The 25,356-nt window shown below is 38.0% G+C and overlaps 1 protein-coding gene across 22 annotated transcripts in view; it reads left to right on the plus strand.

Annotated features, from left to right (window-relative positions):
* Positions 1-25,356, plus strand: part of ERCC5 (ERCC excision repair 5, endonuclease) — a 117,029-nt gene that overhangs the window by 30,585 nt on the left and 61,088 nt on the right. For 15 of the 22 annotated variants that reach the window (XM_078327885.1, XM_054247789.2, XM_078327924.1 and 12 more), the window contains 5 exons: positions 459-6,329; positions 7,221-7,300; positions 18,584-18,750; positions 19,601-19,671; positions 19,810-19,927. In XM_078327885.1, coding sequence (XP_078184011.1) covers positions 459-1,049 — 591 coding nt within the window. In that variant the 3' untranslated portion in view covers positions 1,050-6,329; positions 7,221-7,300; positions 18,584-18,750; positions 19,601-19,671; positions 19,810-19,927. Of the gene's footprint in view, positions 1-458; positions 6,330-7,220; positions 7,301-18,583; positions 18,751-19,600; positions 19,672-19,809; positions 19,928-22,448; positions 22,547-25,356 lie in introns of all 22 variants that reach the window. The other 7 variants (XM_078328426.1, XM_078328561.1, XM_078328044.1 and 4 more) reach the window with 1 other exon arrangement.

A 25,356-nucleotide genomic window follows, 5' to 3' on the forward strand; every position in this document is an offset into this window, starting at 1 on the left:
GAATAAAAAGCAGGAATATTTCTTACAGTTGTTAATATATACTGTGAACTTGCCTCTTAAAGGTATTGTATGAAGATAATGTTTTTAAAAGGAAGATACAGTAGTACTTAGAAACAGGCCCCATGGAATTGTGTTGCTCCTGAGGAATATGAAATGTTTAGCTACAGAAAAAATATTTAATGCTCTTTGAATATCTAAGAAGAGATTTCTTATTTGAGATGTGGACTGAAAACTTAGTTGACAGAGATGGTAAAAGTACTGCTTTAGGTATAATTTAGAAAGTGAAAATTACTATCAGTAATTCATTGGGAGAGAACTGGCTTTTGGGAGATAATGAATTAATACTGTCTGGCATACTAATGCACTGTGTGTGATCAAGGTTGAGCTTGTTGATTTGGTTTAGAAACTTGACTTACTTGTCTGATTTATTATTATTATTATTTTGTTATTTTTTTTAGACACAGCTCCGAATTGACTCCTTCTTTAGATTAGCACAACAGGAGAAAGAAGATGCTAAGCGTATTAGGAGCCAGAGACTAAAGAGAGCTGTGACATGTATGCTCAGGAAAGAGAGAGAAGCAGCAGCCAGCGAAACAGAAGCAGTTTCTGTTGCTATGGAGGAAGAATTTGAGATACTTGATAAGGCAAAAGGAAAAACCCAGAAGAGAGGCATAACAAATACATCGAAAGAGTCATCAAGCCTGAAAAGAAAGAGGCTTTCAGATTCTAAAGGAAAGAATCCACGTGGTGGATTTTTGGGGGAGACCTGCCTCTCAGAATCATCTGATGCATCTTCAAGTGAGGATGCTGCAAGTTCATCTTTAGTGAATGTACAGAGGAGAAAAGCAGTGAAAGAGCCAAAAATCAATGCTTCAGATTCGCAGAACTCACTGAAGGAAGCTCCTGTGAAGTATGGAGGTGCGACCACCAGCAGCTCTAGTGATGACGATGGAGGGGAAGAGAAGACAGTCCTCGTGACTGCCACATCGGTGTTTGGGAAGAAAAGAGGGAAACTGAGACGTGTAAGAGGAAGAAAAAGGAAAACTTAATTAAAAAATATGTGTCTTCTATAATTAGGTATGACAGCCTTTGTAATGAATTTGTTAAGACATAATAAAATTAACTGTATTTGCACGGTCTTTGTATTTAGTGTGTGGTTCTTAAAGATACAAATGCTAAATTTGACATTTATTTTTTAATGTTTTATTTTTCTAGTGTTTTTTAGTTGAATATTTCAAGTATCATTGGATATTTTCTTGTATTCACAGGCTTTGTCTTTTCATGTTTTCATTATCTTACAATGTCTGATCCTTTCTGGCCACATTTAGAAAATGAAAAAGATTTCTATTGATCAGCTCTCACTCGCAATAGGCATTCCCTCTGACATTCAGACCTAGCTGCGAAGAAAGATCTGCATGTTTCTTATTCCACAAAAGTGGCAGTTTTACACAGCTGTTTAGCCCTGCTGCCCATGGCTTTGCATTTTCCCTCAGGTTCCACTTAAAATCATAGCAGGAAGGAACCTCACTGCTGGAACATATTTGAATATGTTTTCTGTGGTTTTAGTAAATAATTAGGAAACCTAAATGGGGCACATCATTCTACCTGTGAGCATTAAATGTATGGGAACCTCTGTACCATTATGTTTGGCTTTTAAACAAGACTTCACTTGACGGAAGCTGACTTGTGTGTAAATGGATTTGGAGGCTCGGAGCTAGAGTTGAAGTGGTGTAGGTGGGTCAGCTTTAGGAGTGGCCTGCAGGGGTTGATTGTTATTGACAGTGCTTGTTCAGAGTGGAGAGCCAAGGTTATTTAAAGATTGCTCCTGCAGAGACCTTTCCCAAGAACAATTCCCAAGCTCCCAGTTGCTTAGAGTTAAGAATGATTGGAGAAGAGTGCTGCCAGTTCCTTTAAGCATGGGTTTCCTGCCTTCCAAGCTACCTTCCCAAGTCTGTGTCTTTTTGGCATCTTTAGTGTTTCCATCTTTCCTGAATTCTTCCCTCAGCCTTCAAATTGAGAATCTTCACCAATGAAAACAAAATACACATAGGTAACTTCCAGCACTCTTTGAATGACTTCTGGATGTGTTGTTTTTTAGGCTCCCATTTGTGTTGACTTGTCAGCCAAACTTCTCCAGTACTTGGTGTACAGCAGCTGCTTTTCTTTTGCACATTATTTCTTCCTAATTTCAAATATGTCTTCTGTATCCATCATTCTTCTCTAGCAGCTTCCTTCTAAAATCAATGATGATTTCTGCATAAATAAACTCAAATCTTTTCCTCATGTTTCTTTTCTCTGGAGGAACTTGGAGCAGAACATTTTTGGAGGCAAGGGGAGGAGAACATTAACTTTTTTGTGTTTTTCTCATTTCTCAGAATTACTTCTTACTGGGAGTTTTCTGCATATATATTTTGTAGGTAGAAATATTTTAGTCTTGCTAAAAAATTTAATTTGGTGCCTTTAGTAGACCTTTACGTTTGTTTTGCACTGCATTAGCTGGGGGAAAGGATAAGCCACTGTAAAAACAGATGCTCATATACAATGGTCCGAATATGCTAGAACATTACATCTCTATTGCTCAATAGTGTGGGCACTCTGAGCTGATGAAGCAGTTGTGTGCCATGAGGTCGTTCAGACCTGTGTTCAGCCAACCCGTAGGGTGCTGTCTTGCCTAAGTGGTCTATACTGGGTGACTACTTCATCTGCATTGCATCCTGCCAGAAGGGGAAAGTCCAGGGCAAGCAGAAAGTCTTAAGGGTGACTCGAAAAATCACTTTTCTCCCATCTCGTCGACCTGGACTGAGCATATGGCCACAGCTAGATATATATGCTCAGAAATGGAATTTCTACCCAGTCTATGTGCCTAGGAAGAAGGGGAAATGGAAGGTCAGGACCTAAGAAACCTGTTCCATAACACTATTTATATAAAAGGTAATATTATATCTTTTTTTCCTCTTAATCCTGTGACCAAGACATAATGCTTTTACAAGGGGAGAAAGACTTTTAGAGACATTAACCAGTTTTGCCAAATTCACCCATGTAGTAGGTAAAACTTGTCAACTGAACCAAAATCTACTAACTCAAAATTTCAGGGTGCTATTTTACCTATAAAAGAGGTTTCCTGTTTAAAATACCAGCTGAACAAATTTTTCGTTATTCACATCAAGTTGGTGACCTAGAACTTACTTAGGGTGATGATCATCATGTGCCTTTTTTATTATCTTCCAGCTCATTAGTATTTTGTTTAGCTTTATCTATACTTGCTCTTAAACCCATATATTATTTAATTTCATTTATTGTTATTTTTCAGTTCTATTTGACTCATTTTTATAGATTCCAGTTCTCTGGTGTACTTCTCCTTGTCATCTGTTTTTGAGCATCTTAATCAAAGTTACTAGAAAGTATGTCAAATAACAGCAATATCTGGGTTACCTATGAGTTTATTTGTGTTGTCTGTTTCTTGGTATGCTTGAGTAAATTTTCACTGAATGTTGAACAGTCTATATAAAAAATTGTAGACACTCTGTGTCTTCTGTAGGAATTCATTCAAGGTGGTGGGAAAAATAGTAGAGAAAGTTATATAGTCTCAAACCTTTTTAGAAGGCCTAAATTTTTTTTCCTAGTTTCAGTAGACATTTCAGCTGAAAGCAGCGTAAATCCCCCTTACATTTAGTTAATAAGTAAAACAAATAGCCAAAGTATTTAAAAAAAGTTTACCTAACTAACTTGTTTACTCATGTAGTCTTAAAACTAACCTATGAGCCAGATAGCCATCTCGAGAAGTTGACTAAAGATATTACCCTCTAATAGTGTTTGCTTTAAGCATCAGAACCTGTGCTTTAATCTCTTCACTCTAGTAGTGTTAACTCAAGCCTTTGTCAATTAAACTTTATTAAATAAATGCAAGTGTCTCTAGCTGGTAAAAACCAGCAGCTCCTGTTTACAGCACTCTCCAAAGAGTCTGTAAGCAGCCACAGACCCTCAGCTGAACTAGCAAAGAATAATCTCTGTGTGTCAGTGTACTTTATTTATCCATCCCTAAGTCAAAGTCTGCAAGACAAACCTCTGCAAGTAGTGACCCCAACAGTTGGTCTGTCAGTCTTCCTGTAGAGAGGATTCCAGAATGTATTCTGACAGGCAGCAGAAGGGAAGATCACCTCAATGTCGCCAGCCAGAATCAAGTAGATTCAAGGCTGGGTTGCAGTTTTTTCTGTAAAGACTTCAGCTTCTATTTTTCTCCCACATTCCAGGAAAGTTGCTTTCCAGGAGTACCCTGATGTTTCTTTTGTGCTTGGATCTGCTTTTGTCACTGAATGCTTCAAAAATTAGCCTCTTGCCCTAAACAGCTTAAGCAGTAAACATTTTGAGTGAAAAGTCAGCACTAAGTGTCAGGCTTCTCTGTCCCTTTTACTGGGATCTTGGGCCCACAATTCTGGCTGTTTTGGCAGCCTCAAACACTTTTTTTTTTTTTTAGTCAAAGTCTCACTCTGTCTCCAGATTGGAGTGCAATGGTTCGATCTTGGCTCAGTGCAACCTCCACCTCCCGAGTTCAAGTGATTCTCCTGCCTCAGCCTCCTCAGTAGCTGAGATTACAGGTGTCTGCCACCATATCCAACTAATTTTTGTATTTTTAGTAAGATGGGGTTTCACCACGTAGGTGAGGATGGTCTTGATCTCTTGACTTCGTGATTCGCCCGCCTTGGCCTCACAAAGTGCTGGAATTACAGGTGTGAGCCACTGTGCCCGGCCACAAACAATCTTATTTTGTTTCCGCAGTTCTGAGATTGCCTGAAGTTCCGCTGCTATCCCTACAGGTGGTTCTCTCTTTGGCTTCCTCAAGAAGCAGCAAAACAGCAATGCCTGGAATTCTTGGCTGCCTTCATAGCTCTCAGATACTTTATAACAGAGGCATGTTTGTGTGGTGTATGGGTGTGTGTGTGTGTAAAAATCTGCTTTTCTCATTCTTAATAGAAGCTGAGGTCTGCTATAAGCTACTTATATCTGGAGGCAGAAGTCTATGTACTTGTTAAACAGTTCAGTATAATTTAAGTGATCATTGTCATCATGTTGGTTAAGATGCTTGAATTAAGGATTATGCCTCTTAAGAGATCTAACAGTGAGGATTGCATGGTCTCTCCAAAAAATCTTTTAAAAACACAATGGTTTTTATTCATCATTTATTCTTGTTTTTTAAAAAGCCGAAAAGAGAGAGTAGCCTCTGCCCCAAATTAACTTCCTATGAATAATAGTTTGTATTGTTTAGGACTTTGAACTTTCCAGAATGTTTTTACCTATAATATTCACCCCACAAATAGAGGTTGTATGACTTTTATATCATTTAAAAAAGATTTTTATTTTTTTTGAGGCAGGGTCTTGCTCTGCTACCCAGGCTGGAGTTCAGTGAAGTGACCACAGCTCACTGCAGCCTCCATTTCCTGGGCTGAATGATCTTCCTGCCTTAGCCTCTCAAAACCTCCCAAAGGCTAGGGTACCCTGCTGATATATCCTTGTTTTATAGATGATGAAACCAAGAAACATACTAAGTAAATGACTTAAAATCACAGTCTAATTATAGGCAGGAATAACTAAAATCAGATTTCCCAACTAGCCATTTCCAATACTTTAATTGACCTTGATTCAATTGTGTATACATTGTGGACCTGTAGTCACATCCCTAAGTTTAACTTTACAATATTGCTTGTATCGTTAACTCTGTAATTTTCTATCAAGGATCTTTCCAGTGGCATGGGAAATGTGTGTGTCCTCTGAGAGGCACACCTACATGCCCATTTTCAACCTACCCATTCAGTCTGAATAGGAAGGAATCATGGTAGTCTGAGTCCTGGGTGCAGACCAATACTGTACACATTCTGGTGTGGTTGTTGGCATCTTAAACAGCGTTCCCACGCAGGTAAGTGACATGAAAAATACGTGGCCTTCATTTCCTAGGATGTCATAGCCACAGAGTCTTAGAATAATTCTTAGCATCCAAGTTAAAATAAAAGCTGGATCATGCCAAATATTCATTGCTCACTTCCAGGAGTGGGTTGTATTCACTTCTAGCTCTGTTCATGAGACACTCATGTGGGATATTCCTAGCCTTCTGCCCACTTAGTTCCGGGCATTCCAGCCTCACTGCTGTATAACCAGAGGCACGGAAGCTGTAGCTGTCAGGATCTTAATCCCTTCTGCTTGGACTTGTTACCAGCATGTACAGTAGTATGTGTGCTTTGGTGCTAGCCCTTCAGTCACTACCAGAGGTCTCAGCAGCAAACAAAAATTGTGGATGACGTGTTTTGACCTTCTAGAAACTCAGCTAACTTGTTCAGGTACGTCCAGGCTTTCCATTTAAATATCAGCCTGAAGGCAGGCACGTATAATGAAGACCTGTTCCTTTAATGGAAGAGATCTAAATTGGGAGCAAAGCATGTGACCAGTTTTGCTATCGTTTTAGCTATGTAGCCTCAATGACATAATTTAACCTTGGTTTTCCTGATTTGCAAACTGTAGGGAAAATAATAATGTCTTCTAACTTACTGAACTATTCAGGAAAAGAAAATGTAGCTGTGAAAAGTGCTCTGGGTTTCTTGGAAGAAAGGAGTGCTGTATTAATGCACGGTACTGTAATAGTTATTTGACCCCAAATTGAGAAGTAAAACATCAAATTGTTATTTTCTAAAGTTTGAATAACAGTTTGTTAAGTTTAATCAGATAATCTGCTCTGTTTTAGAGGCATAAATAGTTCCTTCAGTTTTAAACAAATTGGCTGTGATAGTCTGGACTCTTTAAGGTAGATGCTGCTCAAAGATGATCTGGCAGTGAGGCTGTTTGACATTGCATATGTGCTAATGATGCATTGATGGGAACAAGTGAACTTTCAATGTTTTAATCAATTTAATCGATTTTAGGATTGCTATCTTGCGAGTCAATATGAAGATGATGGCTTTCTTTGTTACATTTGCGGTAGTCTCTGGTGAAAAATATGTGTTCTTTCTCTAGCAGACTTTCAAGATTTCTGACTCCAGCAACCTTTGTTGTGATTTTAATTTGTTCTGGATAGTGTATAGATGGCTTTCTTAAGTCAGCTTTGTTAATATATAATATTTTAATATCAATTTGCTATATCTGAAGTTAAACTTATTAGGAAAATATAAAAGCACCCCATACAGATTTTGAATTAATTATTACCATTTGATATTTTTAATGTATTATCTATCCAGTTTTCAAGAAATGATAAAGAAAACATCAATATATCGCCAACCATCCTTTCATTACTTGATGGATTCAGAAGCTCAAGAAGGTAAATCATTTTATGTTTATGTAACTTACCAATTCTAAGAAGACAAACAACCAATAGAATATAAAGTCTTACCTTTGCAGTATTCATTAATGTCTTAAAGGGAGTTGGGACTTTTTTCAGTGGCCTATTATGTCTTGGTTTATATTTGCAAGCCTGCAAACATCTTGAATAATGTTTAATGTCTACTACTGTAGCACGATCTTGATGGTATGTTCAAGATACTTTTGTCAGAATATATTAAATATATAGGCTTACTAAGCATATACAGGATTTTTGATCTTCATAAGGAATACAGTTTTTTCTCAAGTGCTATACACTAAATGTGTGATGTGATTTCCAAGTAAATTTTATTTCAGATAAGAAGCTTGCAAGAGAGATGAAAATAGTTTTATGTAAAAACTGTAAGTTTTTACTAGTACTTGGATGAAAGGTGAATTTAGGCTGTACAAACATCTGTAGCCTGAGTTTATGGTCCTTCTAACTATTAATGTAATTTGACCTCTGGATGTAAGGAGATAAAGTTTGAATTCTACTACCAGTGTGGTTATTTGGAATTGAACTACCATGTTTATATAGTCTCAAATATCAAGCGTGACTTTGCATGGGTTATGTAATGTAACTGCCTGCATTTTCTTGAGATCAAAAGTGCACATACACTCTTGACAGACAGAAAAATGGTTTTTAATAGAGCAGTTGTAATAGAAATCTAACTATCTTGATTTCTTTTATTCTCTCCTTATCTGCACACACTGTAGATGTTTTCTAAATACTATAGTCCTGGTTTTTCTGTTTTTGGCCATTCCAGGTGGCTTCTACCTAGGAGAGCACACCCTTCGGCCAAGAGAGCTGGGTGTATGCCCAGTGTTGGCAGCCTACCTGGCTTAAACACGAACAGTTTTACCAAGTGATTCTTGCAAACCTAACCATTTAAGTTGATCACTTAGAGAACCCAGCCATTTAGATGATTTGAATTAAGATGCAATTTCTGTGTGGTTTGTGAATAAAATTACATCATTATCATTACCATTAGTAACAACTCTTGTTTCAACTGTGCAAAAGATAATTTGGCAAATTACAAAGGAAATGGAAGAAGTTCAAGGTAAGGTTGGGATGGAACTAGGATTAAAATGTTTTACGACACGAACAAATACACTCTGTAATCATCTGTATAGCCAATTAAAGTTTTAAAAATGTGTTCACACACACAGAGCTAAGGGGATTGAGGATGTGCCCTTGGAGTGGATCAGGTGACATTTGGTTGGAAAGGCATCACCAAGTAGAGGAACACTCAGTTCTCAAGTGCTGAAGGGTATTGACTTTTCCTGCCCTAACTCTTTTATACTTAGAATCCTGTGCTTGGAAAGGATGGAGCAAACCCATAGCTCAATGCTCATATTTCCACACTGGCATGAAAATCCAAGAATTATAGGATGTCACTTATTTATACACAGATTAAAATTAGGGCTATGGTGGGTGCTAAATATTCTATGTGTTTCTAAGGCTATATTATAATCTAAAATGTCTGAAACCTTACCCTCATTAACTATTCTAAATATCCTATGTTGCCTGCCTCATGCCAACAGCCTCTCTTCAGCTTTAGCACATGTAGCAATCTGTTATAGGACAGCGGGGTCACCCGAGGGCCTGAAGCCTTGGGCAAGATTCATCCTTGCCCAAAAGGCTCAGTGATTTCTGCTCACAATGACTCCCAAGTCTGTCATATCTGCTACTTACTTGACATCCTACTGACTACCTTGTGTCATTTTACGGCCTTCAAGACATAGATGCCGAAATGGGGCTAAGCATGTAAGGGATTTAGTGGGGTAAATGTTTGTGGAGAAAAAGGAAAAAACAGAAATAGGCAAGGAGAGCCTGCAGAGCCCAGTGTGGGTTCAGTGCCCGTGAGAGGAGAGAGTGAAGACAGATTGGGTGGGAAGAGTCTCCACCTACAACACAATTCCGAAAAAGTCTTGGGTAGACCGTGAAAATCCCTGAGCAGGAGTTGCCCACTAGAGGAGTGTCCTAAATGGAACAGGAACCGGCTGGCTTGAGCAGGCAGCTCCAGGAGGGGCATGGTTTCCCAGGAGCCATAGGTGCAGCAGTGGGCAGTATTGCAGTGCTGCTCCTTGTGGCAGGTTTTCTTAATCTGAGTGGCACACCCAGAGTAATAGGTATTTAAAATAATTTTCCTTTGCTGGTTTGCCCCTCCACTTATATTTTCTATCTGAGTCAATGGCGACATCATTCTGCAGGCTACCCAGAAACCTGGAATCATCCTCATTTTCTCCCTTTCCTTCACGCCCTTCATCGTGACATCTCATTGATTTTACATCCCTGATAGATTTCCCTACCACTTGCTCCATTTCCACCATCACTTGCCTTCATTCAGGTCTTCATTATCTCTGCTCCTGACTGCTGTTAACCGCCTTCTAATTGGCTGTCTCGCTCTGGGCCAACTCACTTTCTTTACCCTCTCTAGTTCTTTTTCCACACTGTAACCTGTACTGCATGATCTTTTAAAAATCCAAATCTTGTCACATTTGTCTGCTGCTTAAAATTCTTCAGTGCCTCATTATTTCCTATAGGATAAAATCAAGACTTCTTATCATGGCATAATGTGTTTTATCTTGTGCTTCTATTCTCATTTATTCTTTATTCTGGTTCTCAGGGTTTCCCAAGTTGGAGAATTGATCAGGAAACTTTTTGCCAGTGGGCTTTTGCACGTGTTATTTCCTATGTATGACAGGTCTTCTCTTCTTTTATTTGACTGACAAGCTCATAATTAGGAAGGCTCAGATAATTCTTTCTTGAGCTCTCTGAGAGGTGGAACTTTCTATTTTTGAGTTGCCTACTGAAGCGTTTGTTATAGCACTTCTACTGAGCCTCTGTTATAGCACTTGGTCTGCCTTCTAATTCATAGTGCGCAGGTGCTTAATAAATGAGTGAATGAACGAATTAGCTATAACCTAAGCCTATTGGTTGACTTAAATTTGCTCATTAGCAATGTTCTTGAATTTCTGATCATCAGTCAGTTGACTCCCTTCAGGACCTAATATGTTCTCCTCAAGGTATCACATTTAAAATTTTCAGGAGCATCTCCATAAATCGTGGCAGAGTTACATTAATGGGTAAGATGGCTTTTATAAACAATGTTGCATTAATACATATGGAAATTTATGTGAATAATTCTATCACTGTTTTAAGAAACCTATTGAACTACAGTCCAAAGCAATATATTTAATATACTAGTTGGAGTACTATAGCACATATAATTACTAATATGAGAATAATTTAACACATTTTAAATATTTTAAAAGTAAAATGAATAATTATCTTCCAGATAAGACTAATATGTTTTCTGTGTGTTGAATAAAAATTGCTCTTGAATATACCAGTCTACTTCAGATGTCTTCAAAGCTCAGATTTGAATGTCAAGTTTGAATGTCAATTGTTGCCCCTAGGGGAGGCATACCACCACTTCGAAAGCACACAAATTCATACTTAGCTCCTTGACCTAAGGCTACTGCCTTCATTTAGACTCTTGTCATTTTTCATCTACCTTGTTCCAAAAGCCTTCTAATTGGCTAGTAAGGTCAGCAGTTCTTCAGCTACTGCTGTCAGATGAAGTTCTTAAATATTAAATCTGATCATGTCAATTCCTATTCTAATAATCTTTATTGGCTCCTCCTCACCTTATAGAACAAAGGTCAATGTTGCACATGAATTTAATCCCAACCTACTTCTTCAGGCTTATTTTCTCCAGTTCACCAATATGCACCTTGTGTAACGCTGATTATAATTCCTGAAGACACAATCCCAAATGCCACGATCCTGAATGTTGAAATCCCCAAAGAACAAACTCCCTCACATCTAATTGAATTATCAAACTATAATGATAAATTTGGAATTAGGTGCAATCAAAACTTCTGAAAGTGGATTTCAAGGTGTTACCAACAGTTTCTTTTTCTGTTCAGCCCAATACATTTGCCGGAAAATTCAGATGAGTGGATTGCCTGTGGAATATGGTAACAGGGAAAACTTTAGTCTAAAACGCATTATTTGTCTGCATTGGCATTCCTTCCAGCTGATGAAATTCTATGAGCTCTTGATGAATTAAAGCCAGAATTGGCCTGATTCTGAAATAATTATGTGCATGGTAGGATAAGAAGGCACACAATGGTGTTGCTGTTTGATCACCAGTACTGTTCAGCCAAGTCTGTGGTCTGTATATGAGTGCATGAGCAATGGATTCCCATGTACCCAAAACAACATAGAATGACACAGAAGATGGGAAATTTAATAGGAAATGCTCATGTCGGTGTATATTGAATCAAATTAGAATTTCAAAAAGTGCAGCATCATGTAGAAAATCAATGTGAATGTATTCTTCAAGAAGAGCCATGTTCTAAAAGAAAAGAAAGTTACTCATCTCCATGTAAGACTTCAGAATAGAGTTAATGATCGTGGAAGTCAGCCAGCTCTTATGGGCTACCTCTGTGCATTTGCCCATACTTTATCCCTGTGATACACTTTTTCATAATATATGAAATTCAATATGAATTTTCTTTTTAGCTTCTTTGGGAAGGTTTTGTTTTCCTTTTCGAAAGTTTTTTTTCTCACCATTTTAAATCATCAGCATTATTTTTTACAACTCACTATGCTATATGTTTCATCTTTGCATTTCCAAAACTAAAGGTATAAATTGTATGAGCTTTTAGAGAGTTCTAATTTGTTTTATGTATTTTTTTAATTTGATTCCATGAAAGTGCATTTTCACAACACTGACTTTGTGTGTAAGCATTGTGTGTATATGTAAGAACCATGAAACTTCCTCAGTAAATAAAGGGATTTTTTTTTTCTGCATCTGTATTTGTGAAAGATAATATTTTTCAAGATCTCAGCCCTTTGGGAAACTGTATATGTGGTGGTGACCCATTGTTGCTGTTTAATTTTAATTTTTTAGCGATGGGGAGAGATCCCACTATGTTGCCCAGGCTGGGCTCTAGCAGTCCTTTCACCTCAGCTTTCTGAGTACCTACAGGTGTGAGCCACCATATCCAGCTCCATCATAGGTTTTGATTGGTTTCATCAAAAGACTTAGGTTGTCCATCAGGATATTTCAAGTGACCAAATTATATAAGTGATTTCTTTATGAATACAGTTTGTCTACTCATGACTGTTATACCCGTGCAACTGTGGGTAGCACACCTGAGTGCTTATAATTGCAAAATTTTGTAATTATTATTGCTGATTTTATTGTTAAAAGTGGCCCATGAAGTGTTCTGTTGTCATGTTTCTCAACTTTTTAAAAAATGAAAATATGTTTTAAAGAACTTTTAAAATTGCTGTTACCAGAATTATGTATTTGGGATTTTGATCTTTCAGGATTCAACATTTGGGATTATGGTGTCAGAAATTGTCTTTTGGGATTCTGGCCCCAAACCCCTAGCCTTGCACCCTCGCTCCATGATCTTCTAATGGTTCCTGGGCTTAAATATTTCCTCTTTTATGATGCTTCTTCTGATTCAACCAACCAGTGGTGCTTCCTATAGCATTTTAGAAAGATCTGTTTTATAGCATTTATCGTTTCATTGACAATTGTTTGGTTGTTTGTCCCTTCCATGATCCCAGTAGCAAACGTGTAGTACAACTAAATTAGGTTCTTTGTTTCTCCACTTGCATCCTGTGCAGTCTCAATGAAAGATGCATTTCCTTCATTTATAAAAACAAAATGTAGCATTGTTTGGTCTGCTTGATTAGAGTTACAACCTCTGTACATTCTTGAAACTAAGCAGACCAGCAGACAGGGAATATTTGTAGAATCTTCTCAGGAGGGTCCAAAACCTTGGCATTACTGAGAGTTTCAGAATTATATCTTTTAAGTTAAACTTAAGACCACTTACTAATCTGAAAATATCTTTAACTTTTTAAATCTGTAAGCATTTCTAAGAAGCACATGGCATTCATCTTTGAATAGAAGATTCATTTGAATGACAATTTCTTTCATTTAGTAGAGGGGATTTTACTTTACATTTCACTGACAGGTTTTCATGACAGCCCTCAAATGGAAGCTTGAATTCACTTGTCATAGCTATTAAAGAGTTGGGTTTTTTTGGGGGCGGGCGGAGGGCATTTCTGTGATCTGGCCCTTCCATTTATTATTACTATTATTGACCTTAAAAGTATGAAAGAGAAGAATTTAGACAAAGCCTCTGTTTTTTTGAAGGCTTGCTGTAATCCAGCATTGACGTCAATTTGCAGCTGAATTTTCCTCTTAAGAAAATCATCATCATAATGTGACAGAATCTTGCTACTTTTCACTTCATACTTGAAACCCCTTTAATTCTCAGGAGAACAAGAGCACCTGGTAGATTTTATTCACTATCAGCAAAGACTGAATAGCAGGAAAATGGTGTTAAGACTTTTCTTGTATCAAAAAGCATTAAAATAGATAAGCCCAAGATAGCAACATAATTGTAATACTCTGTCTTATGTTTTATTTACAATCTATTTTAGTATTTGTGTTTTAATATTAAATTCATCAATAAATTAATGTTCTAAAATTATAGTAGGTAGCTTTTTTCTGAAGGTGCAGTTATCAGAAGTTTTCTGCTTTTCATATAGGGAAACTGATGTGCAGAATCTTGTGTAACATTATCTGGTGTTTGTTATTTGTCCTGGGGGCTAAGTGCTAGATAATGAGGAAAGAATATATATGGAAAAAGTATTCTTCAGAAATGTATATTAGAATTCCATTGTATAACAATGCTATTAATATTTGCAGGAAATTGCTCTTCAAATCTTAAAAGCCAGATTATCTACTAATTCATTAATCTTCTCAATATCTGACTCATATTCAACAACTAACTAAGCATGCAGTTTAAGGGACATGTTCTTTGTAAATTATTATTATTATTATTATTATTATTTTTGAGATGGAGTTTCGCTCTTGTTACCCAGGCTGGAGTGCAATGGCGCGATCTCGGCTCACTGCAACCTCCGCCTCCTGGGTTCAGGCAATTCTCCTGCCTCAGCTTCCTGAGTAGCTGGGATCACAGGCATGCGCCACCATGCCCAGCTAATTTTTTGTATCTTTAGTAGAGACGGGGTTTCCCCATGTTGACCAGGATGGTCTCAATCTCTTGACGTTCTTTGTAAATTATTTGGAGCATAGACTTTTCCTTTTTTATGGCAATGCTGCTGTAAAAATGCCTTTATAATAGTACAGCTCTTTCCATTAGATTCTAGTTTAGAGATTCTTATTATCAATCTTGAAATGGGTGGTGTTATTGTTAGAGCGTAATATTAAACGGCTCTTGATTTAAGTAAATAATTACTATTAAAACTATCACCTCAAGGCCAGGTGCGATGGCTCATGCCTGTAATCCCAGCACTTTTGGAGGCTGAGGTGGGAGGATCACTTGAGCTCAGGAGATCGAGACCAGCTTGGGCAACATGGTGAAACTTCATCTCTACCAAAAAAAATACAAAAATTAGCCAGGCATGGTGGCTCATGACTGTAGTCACTGCTACTCAGGAGGCTGAGGCATGAGGATTGCCTGAACCCAGGAGGTGGAGGTTGCTAGCTGGAATTTTGCCACTGCACTTCCTGGGTGACAAAGCCAGACTCTATCTCAAAACAAACCAACCAACCAACCCAAGAACAACAAAAAGCACAGAAACTGTTGCCTCAAAATCTTTAAATAGAAGTTCACACTGGAAAACAGCAAGCAGTGTTTTAAGATGGAAATAATTATGTGTTTACGTGCGTACGTTTGCTTTTAAAATTTTACATATTTACTTCTAGACAAATTATTTTTTCCTTGTCATAATTTCATTTTGATCATCATTCCTCCAAAAGAAATTTTATCATTTCATCAGCATAGTACTTACAAAGAGCATATTCCCTTTTAGACAAATTATTTTAAGCAGCCAAGTTTAGTTTATTTTGGTTTCATGCTATAAATTATGCTAATTTATAAAGATTACTTCTTACTGGATGCTTGTAGTATTCATATAGTATTTAAATGCAAAACAGCATATTAATATAAAGCATTATCAATTAAATTTTATTCCACCTGACAATGCTTTCTGTGATACATGATCATCTTAGGTGGATAACTGATCTTGCATTACCATATGAGTGACAGAGTTGTGCTCTTTCAAAAGTGTATATGCAATTAGCAGTGGTTATATTTATTTCATGAAATCTCTTTGAAGGTCCTTTGTTTTAGGAGTGTAAGTAGTTTTCAGTTATAATATATTTATATATTTTAAAATCTCATTTTCATATGAACATAAAGATGTGGTCATTCTTAGAAAGAAGTAACTCTTCAGAAGGAGACAGTCAAAAGCCAGGAATTTATTTGTTATCCCTTTGTAGTTGTTAGGACAGCAGCACTAATCGGGCCAACTAACCTTTAAAAGAACATGCAAAGTCAAAGATGTCAGGTTGTATCAGTAAATATTCACTGGCAAAGTTTTTATATCAAAGACTGTAACTTTTGAAGATGCTCCTGGGACTTAGCGTACTCTAACATCTATTAATCCCTGATACCTTAGGTGACTTGTCATAGAAGTGCCACATTTACAAGTAGTATGCAAGGAGGCCCAAGAGGACAAATACAGTTAAAGGTCAAGGAAGCAATTAATGTTCTCTACTTTTCCCTAAAGAACTTCCACAGCAAACGTTGCCCTTCCCCCGCACCCCCGATCTTAGCAAGGCAAGTGCGTATAGTGAAATGGAAGTTAAAGTTTAAATGAAACACATTAACAATATTATTTGGTTCTTAGAGCTCTTCCTGAATGTGAATGCATACAGTTGTTTAAGGTGAAGCACGGTGAAAAATATTAGAAGAGCTGACTCTTGCTGAGGAATACCAGATTTCAATTTCTTTGCTTCCCCCTGCATCTCTGCCAAGGGTAAATGTTGCAGTAGTGGTAGAGGTTGGTGGTAGGCTGGGCCCTTCTTGTGGGGTGTGGTTAAGTTGGAGTTCTTTCGAGGAGTACATGATGCTGTTTGTATTCTAAGTAGGACACACATGTACAGACACACACACAAACACATGTATGTACCCCAACCTTCTATTTTCTAGTCCTTCAATTTTGAAAACTCTTGTGTTCACTCAAGTCTTTTCTTCTTTTTGATGAACGTGTTGAACTCCCCAAAACTGTCCTTATAAGGCTGAGTTTCAAGATTTCTCACTTCCCATTTGCTACAATTTCTCAGCGTCCCTCTAAAGTGGGCCTTCCCTAACTGGATGTCCAAGTGTAATCTGAGTGGTATAAAATAAGTCCTCTACCTCCCTGATTTTAGAAATTATATTTTTAATGTGAGCTACGTGCACTGATTTTTTGATGGTCATATTAAACTTTAACTCATATTGAGCCTGTGGCCAAGTAAATGTAGATATCTGTCCCCACCCACTATACAGTGCTGCTAAACCCAGGCTGAATACCATCTTTAGACTTACTAAATTTAACATTGTTAAGGCCAACCCATTGTTATAACTCAAGATAGTTTGCATCACATTTAGTTTTCTATTATACTTGTCCTCATCACATTTATATATTTTGAAAATGTTATAATTGTGATGTCATCAGTTAGTCAAACCATTGACAAAACTGTTCATCGAGGCAAAGCTGAGAACATACCATTTATGAGAAAGGTCTATCCAAGTGGGCACCAATGCGAGTGCCTGGAGAATACGGGGGAAAAGCACTTTCATCCAGTCCAACAATTCTTCACAGGGTTGCCATGAGATACCACATTAGTGTCTGTGTAGTTCTAATTTTTCCAAGGGTAGGGACCATGTCTATTTGGCTAACTACTGTATTCCATCACCCAGCACCGTGGCTGGCACACAGAACAATTGGAATTGCACTGTGTCACCAATATGAAGAGTTGGGTTCTTTTTTTTTTCAGTATTAATTTTCTTTATTATTATACTTTAAGTTCTGGGGTACATGTGCAGAATGTGCAGATTTGTTACATAGGTATACACATGCCATGGTGGTTTGCTGCACTCATCAACTCATCATCTACATTAGGTATTTCTCCTAATGCTGTCCCTCCCCTAGCCTCCCACCCCGCAACAGACCCCGGTGTGTGATGTTCCACTCCCTATGTCCATGTGTTCTTATTGTTCAACACCCACTTTTGAGTGAGAACATGTGGTGTTTGGTTTTCTGTCCTTGTGTTAGTTTGCTGAGAATGATGGTTTCCAGCTTCATCCATGTCTCTGTAAAGGACATGAACTCATCCTTTTTTATGGCTGCATAATATTCCATGGTAAGTATGTGCCACATTTTCTTAATCTAGTCTATTATTGATGGGCATTTGGGTTGGTTCCAAGTCTTTGAGATTGTGAATAGTGCTACAATAAACATATGTGTACATGTGTCTTTATAGTAGAATGATTTATAATCTTTTGAGTGTATACCCAATAATGGGATTGGTGGGTAAAATAGTATTTCTGGTTCTAGATCTTGAGGAATTGCCACACTCACTGTCTTCCACAATGGTTAGACTGATTTACACGCCACCAACAGTGTAAAAGATTCCTATTTCTCTACATCCTCTCTAGCATCTGTTGTTTCCTGACAATTTAATGATTGCCATTCTAACTGGTATGAGATGGTATCTCATTGTGGTTTTGATTTGTATTTCTCTAATGACCAGTGATGATGAGCTTTTTTTCCCCCCATATGTTACTTGGCTGCCTAAATGTCTTCTTTTGAGGAGTGTCTGTTCATATCCTTCTCCCAGTTTTTGATGGGATTGTTGTTTTTTGTTTTGTAACTTTAAGTTCTTTGTAGATTATGAAATTAGTCCTTTGTGAGATGGAGAGATTGCAAAAAGTTCTCACATTCTGTTAGGTTGCCTTTTTACTCTGATGATAGGTTCTTTTGCTGTGGAAAAGCTCTTTAGTTCTTATATTCCATCACCAATCTTTTTCTTACTCTAGATGAACTGATTGGTGGCTCTTAAAATATATTGCTTTAAAAAAGCATATCTGTTATTTTTGTTGCATGTAGCACTACAGAAGTAGATAATTGTGACTTCAACTCCCATAAAAATAATAAATATATTGCCACCCTGTTAAATGGAAGTATTAACTTACATTGTGAGTCATTTTCAAATACTTTACCTTATTATTCTCCTAAAGTCAATGAATATTCCAATGCTCCTTAGACTAAGCAGAAATGCTGTATTTCCATCAGGTTCTTTTCTCTTTTCATGGTTTTATTAATACAACCATTACCTTTTTCTTTTCCTTTCAGAGACCAGAGAAGACTATGATGACAAGCAGGTGGTCACAGAGATCCTGGCAAGATGTTTTATTCCGACCGTGATAACAAATATTTCCTGGGAAATCTTTCATTTTATTGGTCATGAGATTCGAATTACTGAGGCCATGGATTGTTACGGTGCTGTTGTTTGGCCATCGGTATAATTTCATACAGAATTTGTTACATTCTAATTATTTTTCCAGCCAGTTTTGTTCATTATTATGCTCTATTTGGAAGAAGAAAACAGGTTCCATACCCCTTCTTTGTGACCTCAAATAATGCTACACTTTAGAAATCATGTGATTGGGAAATTACTTCTCCCAATTAATTCTATAATTAATTCTATTTCTTTTTTTGAGATGGAGTATTGCTCTGTAGCCCAGGATGGAGTGCAGTGTGTGATCTCAGCTCACTGCAACCTCCATCTCCTGGGTTCGAAAGATTCTCCTGCCTCAGCCTCCTGAGTAGCTGGGACTACAGGTGTGCACCACCACGCCCAGCTATTTTTTGTAATTTTAGTAGGAATGAGTTTCACCATGTTGGCCATACTGGTTTCAAACTCCTTGCCTCAAGTAATCCATCCACTTCCATCTCCCAAGGTGCTGGGATTATAGGCCTGAGCCAACACATCGGGCCTCAATTAATTCTATTTCAACTTTATCAAAATTTGTAGGATTAATAAAGGATGTTGTTTACTTCTTCAGTTTTAAAAATAAGAGTTTAGAGTAGTAAACATTTTTATTTCCCCTTTTATCAGCTCCATTTGAGTTCAACAATTGCAATAAAGTCTGTATGAGTCTCACATGTGTAATGTCCTCAAAGACCCCCTCTCCTTTACTAACTGTCCCACGAAGAGTAGTGGACTCACCACCCCACCTGCCCCAATTGCACACACTACTTGGAAATGACTAGTATTATCAGAAGTTGCTTCCTTTACAAATGATCAAACCTAAGCAGCTGAATTGCATAGTTTAATAATCTCTTTTCTCCTCCCAATAATCTCCAAAGAGTTTTTCTAGCAGAAATGTTGAATCTCTCAGAGGATGTACTTTTGTTGACGTTTTCGGAGTGATGTACAGGTACACACACGAATACACTTACCTACTCACATGTGCATGCAGACATAACATTAGTGGCATATTTATCCAATAGAGTTTAATTTACTTTCTGTTATTATTTGCCAAGCACCCATTTTTTCTTTTTTCAAACTTCCATAGGCCCTTGTTCTATGCTATTTCCTGGAAACAAATGCAAAGCAGTATAATATGGTTGACAAAAATGTGATTGAAATTGGAGCTGGAACAGGGCTAGTCTCCATTGTGGCAAGTTTACTTGGTAAGTGAATATTTTTGATTGAGTAGGGGGACTGCCAGATAATTTAATGATTAAATAACTTTAGTTGTTTTACTGTCTAGTGTACTATGACCTGTGCCTATCTGCGACTCCTTAACTGTTTGAATGGGCTTCATCCAGAAACTACAGATGTTAAAGTCTCTTTACTGGTTTCTTTCACAGTTTTCTGTGTTAAGCTGTGTTAATTCTTCTTGGGGAATACTGTCACAAGCCTCAGATGGAGTGTTCTAAATAGGAGGTGCATGGAAGCATTCTGGTTGCGAGAGGAGAAATGTGAAACAGGCAGAGACAGATTCTATTGCTGCTGATTTAGATGTACTTTAGATTTTAGTGCCATTTCAGTGTCCCCATGTAGCTGTAGATTCCTTTTGACTTTTCAAGCTATGCTTTTATGAAAAAGCATCTGTTAGAATAGGGAGAGAGAATTAGGAATTACATAAAAATCACACGTCTGCTTTATTTTTAGGTGTTTGTATTTGAATTTGTTTTCTCAGTTTACAGTTTATCTCCATTCTTTTTTTTTTTTTTTTGAGACAGAATTTTGCTCTGTTGCCCAAACTAGAGTGCAGTGGCCTGATCTTGGCTCACTGTAATCTCTGCCTCTTGGGTTCAAGTGATTCTCCTGCCTCAGCCTCCATGAGTAGCTGGGACTACAGGCACGCACCACCACGACCAGCTAATTTTTTGTATTTTTAGTAGAGACAGCATTTACCATGTTGGTCAGGATGGTTTCGAACTCCTGACCTCAGGTGATCCACCTACCTCAGCCTCCCAAAGTACTGGGACTACAGGTGTGAGCCACTACACCCTGCTGATCCTCCTTGTTGTTGTTTTTTTTTTTTTTGTGATCCCGAGTTCTCTCACCAGCATCTTTTCTAACTAAGCACGTGATAGTTTTTAGTGTCTGCCTGAGCCCATTTCAGTTCAGTCTTTTTGTTATTGTTGTTATCTGTCTCATTGTCTTAGTTTAACTCCTTCTCTGATGTGCACTACCCAGATCCATCCTGATTTCCTTGATCTTCAGAATTGCACACCTGCCACTCTAAAATCTCGAGAGGAATTTAACATGTAGCAATTTACAACTTTCAAATACTAGATATTTATAAGACCTTTGAAATCTTCCCAAATAGATGTATTTTTAAAGTTGCTGTGTCCTGATATTGTTTTCCAAAGTCACTATTCCATTTAGTAAGGCAGAGTCACTATTCCATTTATACCTGAAAGCCTGGCTTAGGAGCAGAATTTGTGCTTGGGGAGTTGGACCCTTGAGTCCGTTTGTCTAACTGGAAACAAATATTAAAAGATAGAAACTTTGTTTAGTCAGTATTCCGAAAGTGGTAGTGTTTATCTCTCTAGACACAAAGATATTAAGTATAAGAGAGAGTTTATATTCTATATGGGCAAAGGTGTGTTCCTTACCTTGAGATTTAAAAAAGATTTGTTGAAAATGATAGACCCACCCATAGTAGAATGTAAAAACTTCTATGTCTATATGACAGGCATATTCCCCTCCCATTTTAATATTTTCACAAAATACAATTGATGCCAGGAGACTCATGGTATTGGAGCAGAGGAGTATCTTCTGATTTGGTCTGAGCTCAACTAGACTTCTCTTTCATTTCTACTTTCCCATTCTTTACCTGGTCTGTGCTTTTCTGATGCTGCAGAATTGGCCAATCCTAGATTTATTTGCAGATTATTTTCAGGCTTTGCTACTGCTCAAAGTTTACTTTAGTGACCAAATTTCTACATATTTACTTCTGCCGTATTTCTTCCTGAAAAAGCCATCACTATTCAGTTTTATCTTGGAAATTGTTTATATCTTCATCTATGACCAGTAGCTTTATGAACACTATATATATATGTTGTGACTAGGTTTTAAGCATCTTTTGGTGGGAAGATTTACACTTGTGATGGGTCAAGTCGAAAACTTGAATGCCAGCATGGACGTCATGATACTTTCCACGAATGCCATTGAAAAGTCTTCTTTCCTCCCTCCGCTTCTCACAGAGCACTTTCTGTTCAACTATAGGATGTCCAATGTTACCTACACTCGTTTGGTCTCACATGACTGAGGCTCAGAATTCTTTTAGGGAGGTACCTATTCTTTCATCATTCCAATGAGGGTGCCAAATATTTTGACTTTCCCTTTCTCTCTATTATTTTTCTCCTGGTGTGTAGTAGATAAATAGAAAACAGCAACAATAGTAACAGCAAAACATACCAGAGCAAAAGACCAGGAGAACATAAAAAATGCAGTGGTGCGCAAAAGTATCATGGGTCTCTCTCTTTCTCTCTCTCTCCTTTTTTTCTTTAAACAGAGGCATATAGCTGCATTAGCTCCATTTGAAAGGGATTCCCTTTCTGTGTATAGGTACTAACTAGTCTTTTTTGGAGGTACTAACAATTGTGCAGCATTGCAAAGTGCATGTTGGCTTGAAGCTTTTGATTGTTCTACCTTATCCCATGAGGGTTACTTTCTCTGCTGTCCTTTGTTTCACAGGTGCTCATGTGACGGCCACAGATTTACCCGAATTACTTGGAAACCTGCAATATAATATTTCCCGAAACACAAAAATGAAAAGCAAGCATTTGCCGCAGGTTAAAGAACTCTCCTGGGGAGTAGCGTTAGACACAAACTTCCCCAGGTCTTCTAATAATTTTGACTATATTTTGGCAGCGGATGTAGTCTACGCTCATCCATTCTTGGAAGAGCTCCTCATTACCTTTGACCATCTGTGCAAAGAAACCACCATCATCCTCTGGGCCATGAAATTCAGGCTGGAGAAGGAAAATAAATTTGTAGATAGATTTAAGGAGTTGTTTGACCTGGAGGAAATTTCCAGTTTCCCCAGCCTGAATATTAAGTTGTATAAAGCTGTGAAGAAAAACCAGAGGAGTGCATGACATCCTGGATGAGGACATGGAAATGCTAAGGCAATTTTTAGCAGATATTCACTTTAAAGAAAACCCTGAATAATCTCCTGTGCCACTGAGATTCCCAAGGGGAACTACATAGACACACAGACACACATGCACACACACCCCCCACTATGAGAATAGAAGATAGTTTCCCAAATTTGCCTCACCCTGGGCAGTAATATTTCTAGATACCACACTTGAGTCTGTAGGAGTAGTTTGTCTCTGTTAGAACCCAGGCCCTGCGTTCTACTCACACAGTAATAGGAGCTCTTGGCAAAGTCACGCTCTGTTGTCATTGTCTGCTCTCCTTATTCCTTACCTCACCATTTATTATTATTATTTTAATCAATGGTGCCATTATTATTTTTTAATGTATAATCACAGAATGATGGTTTTTAATGATATCTCTTCAGTGATCATTGTTATTAATTCATTTAAACATAAGCTTATGTGATTCTTTCTTTAGAAATAAGGAAATTGACTACAGTGGTATCTGCAAATAAATCCGATCAGGCAGATACATAATATAATGGTAAATCTCAGACTTCTGTGGTTTTCATGAGTGCCAGCTTATAGGTGACCTATCATCTCTGCCTGGCAGAGTAGGCTTCTGATGGAACCTCTGAAATCAGTCAAGCTTGTGGATTTCAGGTCATGGACAAGAACGTTTTATTCCACCAAATGACAGATGAATGAAAGCAAACAAAAATTGTTGAGATTTTGGAGAAGTTATTGTTTTGTTTTAAGCCAACTATCATTATTTTGTATCACAGAAACAGAAATAAGTATAAACACTTTGAGTTAAAAATACATGTGAAAAGATTTAGGTCTCTGAACTCAGATAATCAGACATATAGCTGGTTTTAAAGTTTAAAGCTCTTTTGATGAACATACATACATCTAGATATTTAAAATACTATGTGATTTTTTTTCACATAGGCTTTCCTTAGAGACTAGAATAAAGTCTGTAGTTATTGAAGTCAGTGAAAAAAGAGCTAAGAATTAGGATTTTGTACTATGTAACCACCTAGATGACACTGGTTGGCAATTACTCTGCCGTGTTCCCAGCAACATTTTTTAGGCTGTTACTGGGCCCTTGGGGTGATACTTTCCTTTATAGATTTAGTCCTTTCTGCTTTGCTGAAAGTTTTCTGTCCACTCCAGGGTGAGTATAGTTGAAAAGAATATTTTCTAGGACTCTGATCAGTAAGTCAGGATACAAATATACTGCAGTGTATTTTTTATTTTTAGTACTTGTAGTTCATAGGACCAATATTTACATGGATCTTTGCATTTTCACAGTCTTACTTACATAAAGTTATTTAATCCTCAATCATTCTAAGAGGCAGAAGCTATGTTATCCCTACTTCACAGTTGAAGAAACTAAGGCTGAGATGTCCTCAGGCTACACATCTGCAGAGTGGCAGTGCTAGGGCATTCAAGCCCAGGTCTGTTTAAGCCCAAAGCCTGTATTAACCACTGCACTGTCTTTATATATTTAAAACAACAATTTTCAAACTTTTAAAAACAAGTGAAGTCATTTCTTCAAAATGAAATACATATCCAGAAAGATAAGCAAATGCATTAGAAAAAAATGAGACCTGTTCCATTTTAAAACTTTTATTTCCTATGTGAGGAGGTCAGGGAAGGCTGGTTTCGAAGGCAATATTTAGGTGAAGCTGACAGGAGGTAGCAGTGCAGATGTCTGGGGAAAGGTGTTAACAGGCTGAAGGAACAAGACACAGGGATCCTGAGGCAGGAGCCGCCAGTCCTCTGGAAATTTCAAAGGCCAGATTGCTTGGTGCAGAGTGAGCAGGAATTCAGAAAGGCTACAGGGAGCTAGGACTGTGTTGCAGGCTTGGTTCTCCAGAAACAGACTCTGAGAGGGAATTGGGTGAGCAGGTCATGTTTTAGGGAGTGCTGTTAGATGAAGACAAATGGAAAGGAGTGGCAGGAAGTAGGATAGAAACAGATCGAGCTGCAGTACAGGCCCAGTAACTGTCTGAGGTGACCCCCACATGGAACACTGGCCTGAGAGTGGCCTCTGCAGTTGTCCTGATTGGGGTGATGTATCTGGGCCTTGATGACCCCATGTGGCCCAGTCATTGGATATGAGGTGCCCTGGGAAGACTCTGTGACCTTGGGTGAGGTGACATCAGCTGATATAGTCTTGAAGACGTTGACAGCTGGGGGATGCCTACTACCACCTCCAGCAGCAGGGGATTAGGTCACCCTGAAGAGGAGCTGGGCGGCTTATCACAGGGTGCAGCATGACCTTTAGGCCTCAGAAAGAGCTCTGGCTTTTCTTCCGGTGGGATGGAGAATCTTTGGATGGTTTTGTGAGTAGAGGAGTGAAGTAACCTTTTCCCATGTAAAGACCACTCTGGCTAGCATTTTGAGACTAGAATGGGGAGAGATGAGACCAGGGAGAGGCTGCGGCAATCTGATGAGGCAGCCTGCATTGGGGTGGCAAGAAATGGCCAGTTCTA

Source organism: Callithrix jacchus, chromosome 1 (genome assembly GCF_049354715.1).
Source record: "Callithrix jacchus isolate 240 chromosome 1, calJac240_pri, whole genome shotgun sequence".
In the NCBI taxonomy this organism is placed as follows: Eukaryota; Metazoa; Chordata; class Mammalia; order Primates; family Cebidae; genus Callithrix; species Callithrix jacchus.